Source organism: Geotrypetes seraphini, chromosome 10, assembly GCF_902459505.1.
Source record: "Geotrypetes seraphini chromosome 10, aGeoSer1.1, whole genome shotgun sequence".
In the NCBI taxonomy this organism is placed as follows: Eukaryota; Metazoa; Chordata; class Amphibia; order Gymnophiona; family Dermophiidae; genus Geotrypetes; species Geotrypetes seraphini.
The window spans coordinates 109,105,766-109,117,866 of record NC_047093.1 but is presented as its reverse complement, the minus strand read 5'-3'; the positions used below and the strand labels follow the sequence as shown (position 1 = coordinate 109,117,866).

Here is a 12,101-nt window from a genome sequence, read left to right as displayed (position 1 = left end):
AACTCCCAGCGTCTAAATTCCATCTAGGATGTCCTGGGAAAGCTTTGATTATCACTGCAGGACATCCAGGTCTAAGCCTGCCCGATGTCCACCCATAACACACCTCCCAGAGCTCAAAATCTATGGACACACAGTTTATTTATTTTATTTATTTATTCAATTTTCTATACCATTCTCCCAAGGGAGCTCAGAATGGTTTACATGAATTTATTCAGGTACTGAAGCATTTTTCCTTGCCTGTCCTGGTGGGCTCACAATCTATCTAATGTACCTTTGGGCAATGGGGGGATTAAGTGACTTTCCCAGGGTCACAAGGAGCAGCATGGGCTACTGGATGTCCAGAAAATCAGTTTTGATTATCGGCACTTGGGCGTCTTGGCTATTAGGACGTCCAAGTATCAACTTAGGCTGGGTTTTGGATGTTTCAAAATTTTAATTATGAGCCTCATAGAGAGATGTGAACGTAAATCCAAATTATTTATTTATTTATTCATTCAATTTTCTATATCGTTCTCCCACATGAGTTCAGAACAGTTTACATGAATTTATTCAGGTATTCAAGCATTTTTCCCTGTCTGTCCCAGTGAGCTCACAATCTATCTAATATACCTGGGGCAATGTGGGGGGATTAAATGACTTGCCCAGAGTCCCAAGGAGCAGCATGAGTTTGAACCTACAACCTCAGGGTGCTAAGGCTGTAGCTTTAACCACTACGCCACACTCTCCCCCAATTAACTCCAATTAATGTTAATAATTTGTTGCTAGCACCCAATTGACTAATTAGGTATTGTGTACATATAGGCTTCTTTCGAAATTTGGGTACCCAACTTTGGGTGACCGCTATAGAATTTGGGGGTGAATGTATAGTTTGCTACAGGTTGCTCTGCATACTGTCACCTAGTGGAGAAGCACAGCAATATCTGTTGTCTTTGGACAGTGTCACCCAGTTAAGCAGTTAAATCCAATCTTTAAAGTCTATTGAAAATGACATCAAATGGTTGATCTATTATTGGAGTTTGTTTTTTTTATTATTCTTCCCAAGTAAATGGAATGTGTGCAAATTGTTTCATTCAAACCACCGTTTGCCTCCAGATTAGATACATGCATAGACAAAACACAACTATAAACATGCACACATGCATGCAGCACACATACATACATACACATATACAAACACAAATACACATGGACACGCACATGATGCACACAACATACACATACAGAGAAACTGGAAAAGAATTCCATGAGCTGTGCTCTGCATACTTTCTTTGCTTGTTTCATTCTATACTAATTTCTCATATTTTGTGAATGACCTCCTACCCCGAAGGATCATATCATGTGATCCTATTGCCTAGGTCAGGGATAGGCAATTCCAGTCCTCGAGAGCCAGAGTCAGGTCAGGTTTTCAGGATATCAACAATAAATATGCATGAGATAGATTTGCATCTCAAGGAGGCAGTGCATGCAAATCCATCTCGTACATATTCATTGTGGAGATCCTGAAAACCTGACCTGGCTCCGGCTCTCGAGGACCAGAATTGCCTACCCCTGGCCTAGATAGTCATGCCTTTTTTTCAATTATGCATTTCTTTTTTTTGTCTTAAGTGTTATTCCCTTCATTTTTCCTGAATGAATTTAATTATCTTTATTTCTGTTTATTTTATTAAGATTGTTTAGAATCTTAATTCTGTCCTTTGAGACAGCACCTGCTATGCAGATAAGTCCTGATGACCAGAGGATAGCACATATTTTCAGTATCTTTATCTAGTTGAGGCATGGAGCCTGGGTGAAGCTAGAATTTATTTGGAGTTCAGTGCTGGTATCCAGATAATTCAGATAACATGGGGACAGCAAAAGGGCTGACCTAAATTATCCAGTTAGCTGTCTGGCGATAGGTGCTGAATATCACTGTTATCTGGAGAAAAGCAGTGGTTGCCGGTATACCCAGATGGTCAATACCAATATAAAAGAGGTACTTACCTGTGACAGATGTTATTTGAGGAAAACAGGATAAGAATTCTCACATATGGATGAGGTTATCTGACAGAACACATGAGAGAAGTTCCCTCCAGCACTTTTCAGAACTTTTGAGAAAGCTGTACCACACATGCATGCCTGTTCCAACTTGCCACTGTTGCACAGAAATATTTCAGTACACTGCAAGCTTTCAGAATACAGCTCCTTGGACAGGAGGACAGGTTGTGAAGATTCATATCCTGCTGTCCTCAAAGAATACCTGCTACAGGTAATTAACTGTGTTTTCTCCAAAGGACAAGCAAGATTATTAAATTCTCACATATGGGACTCCTTAACTGCAGGTTTCCTTCAACAGAACCCAAGAAAACCAGAACCCAGCAATGTTGCAACTAGCATGCACCCAAAATTATTTTAGTTGGGAACAAACCTTATTTAGAAGTTGAAAAACATTTTGGAATGTAGCCTAGAACTAAAATTAATGGGCTTACAGGAGTTGGAGTTAAATTTTAAACCCCATATATATAACGAAGGACTGTCTGGCTTAATCTACTGTTGCCCTAGGTCAAATCAAAGGGGTGTGCAATAAATAAAAACAATGGACTATTTTTAAAATAAAAATATAACAAGGGAAATGTACACAGACCAATTAACCAAGCTAGACACAAGAAGACAAAAAGGGCAGGAAAGGTTTACAATATCTTAAGGGGAAAACAAGCAGAATTGGAACAACAGGGTAGGATATGGAAAGAATAGGAAGTAAGGAAAGAATAGGAAATAAGAAAAGTAAAGATAAGTATGAGATGGTGACTACCTAGTCACAAGTAGTGAGAAAAAGTCACATAACTCTGACATTTTGAGCTATGTCATGGCCCTATTAAGTCAAATCTGTCTGGGCATAAGAGGAGAAAATGTGGAGGGGCATAATCAAAAATAACATCTAAGTCCTCTTTTGGCCTAAGACCCTAGGCCAGGGGTCTCAAAGTCCCTCCTCGAGGGCCGCAATCCAGTCGGGTTTTCAGGATTTCCCCAATGAATAGGCATGCAATCTGTTTGCATGCACCGCTTTCATTGTATGCTAATAGATCTCATGCATATTCATTGGGGAAATCCTGAAAACCCGACTGGATTGCAGTCCTCGAGGAGGGACTTTGACATCCCTGCCCTAGGCGCACAAAGTAGGTAGCCAGGAAATGTCCATTCTCAAAAAAAGTCCAAAATGTGGGTTTTTTCAAGAATGGCCTATCTGAATGTTCCGTAGTTTAATCACCTAGACCGCCACTACGTGTATGCTTAGATTTCAGTTGGCCGAGGCACCTAAGGCCCCTCCTATGGGGCCTTAGTCCCATCCCCGGTGCATCCCATAATGCACCGGGAAGGGCAGGCCTGCCATTCAGAAGAAGGTAGGCCCACCAGTCGAAGAGAGGATCTGGCCATCCAGCCATTAAGAAAAGGTTAGAGGGGGTCCCGGGGGGTTGGGGGAGGTCCAGGATGTTCTGAGCTGATCGTGGCAACTGAGATCAGCTCAGAGGCCTGATCTGGAACTTATGCCTGTTTTGATTTCGTCTAAGTTAAAAGGTATAAGTTTAGTCTGGCAAACTGTCAAACCTTTTGGATTATGGCTGTCAGTTGACTAAGTCTAGGTCAGCCCACCTCCCGCCCACCTCCTGCCCTATCCACTCCTCCAAAAATGTCCCTTTTCACTCTGGGCGTACAGATGCAGTGAAATGGCCTAAGCTGGTTTTAGATACGTATAAAACCAGTTTTGATTATTGGTACTTGGACGACCTGTCTTTTTGATCGGCCAAGTATCAATTTTTTTTTTATGAGCCCCTTAGTTTTCTATCCAATCTGACAGTGTGCATTTTCCAATGGCAGTCCCCATCCTTTTAGGGTGAAAAGAAATAAAAAGCTAGGTGGGCGCTTTCACCTTTAGAGGCCTTAGGAAAAAAAGGTTGGCAGGACAATTGACTGGTTAAGTTAGAAATCCATCACAATTTTGGATGGATGTTCAGAACCATTGCGGAAAATGTTGTGCACTGTGAATCTGCTACTAGAGCTCAGAAATCCTGTGACTTGATGTAACTGCCACTAAACAATATGATATTCCACATCAGGTGCTTCAGATGGCAGGTATGAAGGGGTACTGTATGACAGTGGCAGGCAGAAATGTGCACTGAGATTCTAGAAAATGTTGAAGGAAACTTCCGATGAAGGCTCCATTGGATGATGTCACTCATATGTGAAGATTCACTTATTCTGCTTGCCCTTGGAGAATTGGCTGGCACTGAATATTTGGCTATAACTTGAAATGCAGTGACTAGCATTTAAATAACATACCATATTTTTATAACACATATTTTCCAAATGAGGCAAGTTTAATATAACTAATTGTTAAAAAGAAAGCCATGAGCATGTCTAGCCTTTAGCTATTGATTGTTTCAATAACTTAACTTCATCTCATCCATAGATTTTGGATCATTCTTTAGTTTCAAAACCCCATTATCCTTTCTCTCTCAAAACTAGTTTGGTATGATCTAGTTTGCACATCTTAATGTACATCTTTGAATGAAAGGATATAGTAAGCAAAATATCATCTCAATCCACACAGTAACAAATTAGAATAGGGTGAGTGAAAGCCAAAGATTCATAATTTTCAATCATGCCACATCACCTTTGTCATCTTCCTAGAGAGGTTCTAGGGGAAGGCAAAAAGCAACAATGCTATAATACAGTAACAGAGTGCATTGTAAAGAAAAATGATAAACCAATGACGGAATGAACACCTATGATGTAGACACAGCATTGTGCTGGTAACACTGAATGGGTTTTGTATCTCTTTAAATGATTGAAAAGGGATTGGCCCTGTGACCCTTGACATAAGGGAGATGGACCTAGTACTGTATCTTTGCAGCTCCAGGTTATTCCCTTAATTTTGTGGTTGATTTACATGTAGGAGATTTTGATTATGGTAAAAGCAAGTGAAATGAACAAAGTACAAAGTTCTATCAACTACTAGTTGGACACTGTTGATGTTTTAAGCGTAATGTTAGCCATGTTACAATGGAAAGAAAATGTGTTTAACATACAGAAATCTACATACATACAACAGCTTGAAGATTTTTTTTTTTTTAATTACAAAACAAAGGCAATGTTGAACTGACCTTTGACTCCCTTTCTTCAAGGAGGGTCTCCAGTTTCTTCTGGGCAGCTCGACCCTCATGATCTTCACTGACAATGAGAATGATGTGGTTCCATTTAAATTTGCGCATCAGTTCAAACCAGACATTGGCCTGGTGGGAATAAGGTGGAACGGTGCGGAGGAAGGATAGATGGATGCTCTGCAAAGAAGAAAATGGTTCAACATATGTTTTCATATTTGGTTGCAAGGTGGAGTGGCAAGCAACCATTGTCTGCTGGGCACTCTAGGGCTCTAGCACAAATGAATGTACTATGAAATAGCAATGCTCTCATTAAATGGGGGAAAACTCATGACTTCATGGGTAAATCCAATGCCAAAGGTCCTTTCCATAGTGACTGTGTGTTTTTCCTGAGATTAGGAGTTTTTGAATACTCTTATCAAAATTCCCGAGCTCATCATCTCATACTGTAGAATTAAGATAAATGGTATTCCAAAGGTACAGTCAGTGAAATGGAAGGAGAGCTATTGTATCTTTCCCCCTTTCTTCCTTAACATTCAAGATCCTCTGCAGCATGACTCAAGTAGACATGGCTTCTGCGAAGGCACAATCCCAGTGCTCCTTTGTGGCCATGAGAAATTTAAGCTCAGCTAATTCTCTCTTCTCCTTTCTTGAGCTTCAATATATCAATTCTCACCATGATCCAAATCTGGATTTCCCCACACCTTGGCTTTAAGCCTGAGAGCAAATTTTGGAAAGGATTTTTTGTACTTTTCTCATCATCATTCAGTTTTTCTCATAGATACTTTGGGGGCAATTCTTAAAACAGTGCATCTCCATTTAGATACCCTGGAAAAACACAGGGTGAGAGTTTATTCTGTATGAACATATGGGTGCCCAAGTATCCATACATAATAGTAGTATAAATTATGACGTCCCCCATTTACACCTGCCATAGACCATTAATTGGGATGCCTAAATGTAGCAGACATACTGGCAGCCAGGATGACAGACTTGGATCAAGGATAAGAGGAAAGCTGACAAGATGAATTCCAAATTTATTGTGAACCGCAGCAAGGTAACGTATAAAAGACCTGACACAGGTCCGTGTTTCAGCAACCTGAGCCTGCGTTAGTAGTCATGCAATATAAATTTGAGTAATATAAACATGTAAGCAAAAACAATAAATAATTAACAAAAAACAATCTCAATCAGACTATTCGGATGTTTTTGTACAGTACTGAAAATCCTTCAAAATGCACGTCTCCAGACCCTATTGATCTCTTGATACATACATTCACTACTTGTATACACAAAGATGTCGAAAAGATGGAATATCAAAAAAGCAAAGACATTACAATTTGTCAGTCATGTCTTTAGCAGATAATTCTAATATAGTCATCAAACCAGCTGACAAGGGAGAAGGCATTCTTTTAAACAGATATAATTATATTACAGAAAGTTAGAAGGCAACATGAAGATAGATAATATCATATCCCTCTTTACTCTGACCCTACTCCACAGTTACAGAAAGAAATAGCAGAAGTAATCAGCATGGCCTTTCAATCTGGTTTTCTTACCCCCAAAGAGAATTTCAGTAAATTTCCTATAGCACCTGTAATTGACATTACCCAAAATTCATAAATCAATTGATTTCTATGAAATCAGAAATTGTTAAAGAAACAGTTCAGCTGAGAAAGTTCAATTAATAGTTTATTAGAAAATCATGTGGCATTAGTCAGGGTTTGTATTGGATCCTCCCAGAACTTATAGATAATGCACCAGATTGGTTATACTTGGAATGGCGCCTTATGTTTCCTCTGAATTTAGTTCATTTTCCAAGTATTAACATGCCTAGAAGATACAGGGAAAATAAGATATTAATGGATACTTGGAAAACGTTGAGGTTTATTAGTAAATTAACACCTATTCCAATTGATAAGTCAACTAATCAATCTTTATGGATAAACTCCAAGATTAAAATTGGCGGAGCTCAAATTCTTTGGAAGAACTGGATTATTGCAGGCATTCGAACTCTAAATGATGTTATTTCGGATGGTAAACTGCTTGAATTTTCACAATTGCAACATAGATTTGGTCTTAGTAAAACACAAAGTTTTAAATGGTTGCAATTGAAGCAGGCCATTCAGGTTGAGTTCCCTGAATGGAAAACTTTGAATAATCAGTATAGTTTGGAGTTCCTATGCTTCCAAGCAGACTTCCTAGGACATCAAGCCGCATTGTGGTATAAATTATTATCTGGATATTTGAATAAGAAACCAAAAAGTGGTCTAAGAGACATTTGGAGCATTGAGATTAAGCACCAAATTACTGCATCTCAATGGCCACTAATTTGGTCTTGGAGAATGAGATGTACAGTGTCAGCATCTATGAGACAAACATGGTTATTTTTGTTACATAGAGTGTTTTGGACCCCTGTACGTTTGCAAAAATTAGATAGTTCTAAGTCCAATAGATGCTGGCATTGTAATCTGGAACCTGGGACATTAGATCATTTACTTTATTATTGTCCCCATATTAAAATTTTTTGGAATGCTATTTGGCCTCAAATTAATGCATTGTTGGAAAATCATGTAGCACTCTCATATGATACCGTATTATTTGGAATGATGATGAGGAAAAAAAGTCAAATTTCACCAGAGAATAACAAGCTTTTATTAGTCATGACAGGGGTTGCCATTCAGCATATAACCAACAACTGGAAGAATCATAGTAACCTTAGTTATACATTTTGGTGGAATACAATTTGTAATATATTCAAAATGGAAAGAGCAATAGCAATACAAAGAGGAACATATACTAAATTTATAAAAATATGGGGGCCATTGACAAAATATTGTAGTGAATGATCATCAGTTTTTCTCTTCTTCTTTTCTTTTTCTTCTTTATGGCACATCAGGAGGGGTGGGTAATGGAAATAATATTACATAATATGTTATAATATGTTATATAATGTGTATATGGTGATTGGAAAGCAGTTGAAGGGTGGGTGGTGGGGGAGGGGGTAAAAATATTATTAGAATATTAAGTAGTAGATATAAAAGTGATATTGTGTAATAATTTGTTGTAATTTAATATTTTGTGCACTTGATGTAAAATATGAAAATGAATAAAGAATATTTAAAAAAAAAAAAAGGTTGGTACCCTGACTTTAATTTTAATGAAAATAGAATTTGGATAATTAATATATAAGTCCTATGCTGGGTTTTGTTTTGTTTTTTAATTCTTTATTAATTTTACAACTTACAACAAGTGTAATCGGAAATAACATTTAAACTTACAAACATCACTTGAATTTCTATTACAATCATCTTAAATTAATGAAATTTATTCCCCCCTCCCACCCTTACCATATCTTATGTAATCACGTATATCATATAATATATTCTTTTCTACTAATCCAAACAATTAATATAAGATCAGAAATCCCCCCCACCCCACCCTCTCAGTTACAATTGTATAATTAAGGGAAAAATGTTATTTACTCATTACAATAATCTGTTAATGGTCCCCAAACATCCTTGAATTTATTAAAATGTCCTTTCTGTATGGCTAATATTCTTTCATCTTATATATATGGCACAAACAATTCCACCAGAAATTAAAGTTTAATCTATTCCAATTCTTCCAATTAAAAGTAATTTGTTGAATCGTGACTCCAGTCATAATTAGCAAAAGCTTATTATTTTTTGAGGATATTTGACTCTTTACCCTCATTGACATGCCAAATAAAATAGTATCATATGATAGGGCCACCGGATTCTCCAATAAACTATTTATTTGGCCCCCTATTGATTTCCAGAAATCCAAAATAAATGGACAATAGAATAATAATGCTGGGTTTTTAATAAACTGTAGAAGAGCTTCTTACCACGGGCCGGCAAGGTAAATGCTCCAATGTTCATAGGAACTGTTCAGCATCGGAGCATTTTCCTCACTGGCCTTCGGCTGTTTTGTAAAGGTTATTTACTGTGAACTATAATTTGATACACTTTGGCCCAGATTCTCTAAAAGTGCGTCCCGATTTTAGGCAGCTGTAGGTGTCCTACAGCTGTCTAATCAGCCAATCGGGATGCACGTTTTTAAAAAAAAAATGCTCCCCAGGCAGGCCGCCTATATTGAAGGCGAGGCCCGCAAGACACCTAGGCCTTGATTCTGTACAGGACGCCCAGGAGAGGCGTCCTATTCAGAATCGGCCTACACTAAAACCCCGATTCTGTAACCGGCGTCCATGTTACAGACACTGGTTAGAGAATCGGGTTAGGTTAGATTAGACACGGCCCGCTATACGTATCGCGGCAAGGGATCTCTCTGCCGCTATAAGTATAGCGGGCCGCGGCCTGTCCGATTGGATGCCCCCCCCCGACACTACCGACCGCCCCCCCGACACTACCAACCGCCCCCCCCGACATTACCGATCTCCCTCCCACCCCGACACTACTGATGCTGGCAGGAGAGTGTCCAATCCCTTCTGCCCGAAGACGGCACCCCCCCTCCTGCCCGAAGACGGCACACCCCCCCCTCCTGCCCGAAGACGGCACATCCCCCTCTTGCCCGAAGACGGCACATCCCCCCCTCCTGCTCGAAGATGGCACACCCCCCCCTCCTGCCCGAAGACGGCACATCCCCCCCCTCCTGCCCGAAGACGGCACATCCCCCCCCCCTCCTGCCCGAAGACAGCACATCCCCCCCCCAGCGCTAACAACACCCAAACTAACCTGTTCTTCAGGCCAGACGGTTCTTTCCCGTCTAGCCGGTAAGCCCACCTCGTCGAAATGAGGTGGGCTCGCCCCTTCCCGGCCCATCCCGCCGAAGCCTAAGGCCTGATTGGCCCAGGCTTTAGAAGCCTGGACCAATCAGGCCTTAGGCATAGCGGGTCCACCCATCCTCACTAAGTCTAAGGTCTGATTGGCCAAGTGGGGATAGGCGGACCCGCTATGCCTAAGGCCTGATTGGTCCAGGCTTCTAGAGCCTGGGCCAATCAGGCCTTATGTTTCGGTGGGATGGGCCGGGAAGGGGCGAACCCGCCTCATTTCGACGAGGCGGGCTTACCGGCTAGACGGGAAAGAACCATCTGGCCTGAAGAACAGGTTAGTTTGGGGGTTGTTAGCGCCGGGGGGTGGTGTGCAGTCTTCGGGCAGGAGGGGGGTGCCGTCTTCGGGCAGGAGGGATTGGGCACTCTCCTGCCAGCATCGGTAGTGTCGGGGTGGGAGGGAGATCGGTAATGTCGGGGGGGGGGCGGTTGGTAGTGTCGGGGGGGGGGGGCGGTCGGTAGTGTCGGGGGGGCATCCGATCGGACAGGCCGCGGCCCACTATACTTATAGCGGCAGAGAGATCCCTTGCCGCGATAAGTATAGCAGCTGCGTCTACTTACAATGTAGACCAGCATTTTGCTGGCCTACATTTTTAAGGTTTCTTCCTCTACTAGGGAGACGCGTAGGGCCACCTAGGTTCGCCTAAGGCCCTTAGGCAAGCTTAGGCGTCTTGCGGGTCTCCCTAGGCTCCCGGAGGTGCCTTCAGGCCTGCCTGGGGAGCATTTTTTTTTTAAAAACGTGCATCCCGGTTGGCTGATTAGACAGCTGTAGGACGCCTACAGCTGCCTAAAATCGGGACGCACTTTTAGAGAATCTGGGCCTTTATGCATATCATTGAGTTAGATTATGTGCCTTTACCTTTTATATGCATATGCATTGTTTCTGTATACAGTCAAACCTTGACTAGCGAGTAACGTGGTTTACGAGTGTTTTGCAAGACAAGCAAAACATTTTCTTAAATTTTAACTCGATAAACGAGCATTGTCTTGCAGTATGAGCACATACACGTGCGTCACATTAAATACGCACAATATATGTGCGCCGCATCACTAATCGCAGTTGAACGTAAACCAAGCGCACACAACATATGCACATCTCACTCTGAGCGTGGCTGAATGTAATAAAAGCATCACACCCAATTCACCCGCAGTGTAGTGACTATTTGAAACGAGTGAGATCTTGCAATTCAAGTAAGTACAGTACTGTATTTACAGTACTATATTTTCTATTAAAATTTTTGGGATATGGAATGAATCGTCCGAGTTTCCATTATTTTCTATGGGTAAATTCGCTTTGATATATGAGTGCTTTGCAAATTATGCTCGCAAACCAAGGTACCACTGTATTTTATTTGTTTTCTGCACACCATTTTTAAGTAGCCATTTGGCTCTATAGTTTTCTTTTAGTGTTGCCTTGTTTTGCTTACATGTTTTTATTTCTCAGATTTAGATTGCATGACTTCTTATGCAGGTTCTGGTTGCCGAAACATAGTCCTATGTTGGGTCTCTTCCATGTTACCTTGCTGTGGTTCACAGTAAATTTGGAATTCAGCTTGTTGGCTTTCCTCTTATCCTTGGAGCAAGTTCTGCTCCCATTCTCCTTAGCTGACTATTTGCTTTTGGGGTGGCAGTTGACTAGTCTTTTTGCTCTAAGCAGGCAAGCAGACAACTTACAGCATTCTGTGTGTTGCCTACCTAAATGTCTACCCCACCTATGGCCTGATTGTGAACACCCCCTGTACAAATATATGCTATGCCATTTGAGTGCCTATTTGTAGAATACCACTTAGGCACCAAAAGGGTATTTGGTTGGTTTTTTTGTTCTTGTTTTTTTATTATAATTTTGAATACATTTACAATATCCAATTATTCAAGGAAAAAAGAAAAATCTCACAAAACAATTCATAATCATTCATACATACATAATTCCTTTTAAGCCCACATTATGGGGAAACATGTTACAATTACTAATCAAACAAATTTAAAGAAAAGATTAAGGACAAAAGGGTATTTGTATGGATACGTGGGCACTTTAGTGCCTAAATATTAATATTCTGTACATTTAGGTTGGAGAATAAATGTAAGTAACTTGTTATAGAATTACCCTTATTATAGAAAAGTCAAGCTAAATGTGAGGCAATTTGATTGAGGGT

At 40.5% G+C, this 12,101-nt stretch overlaps 1 protein-coding gene across 3 annotated transcripts in view; it reads right to left on the bottom strand.

Annotated features, from left to right (window-relative positions):
- GRIN1 (glutamate ionotropic receptor NMDA type subunit 1) overlaps window positions 1-12,101 on the bottom strand; it is a 415,565-nt gene that overhangs the window by 372,220 nt on the left and 31,244 nt on the right. For all 3 annotated transcript variants that reach the window (XM_033960212.1, XM_033960213.1, XM_033960211.1), the window contains exon 3: window positions 5,139-5,315. In XM_033960212.1, coding sequence (XP_033816103.1) covers window positions 5,139-5,315 — 177 coding nt within the window. The remainder of the gene's footprint in view (window positions 1-5,138; window positions 5,316-12,101) is intronic.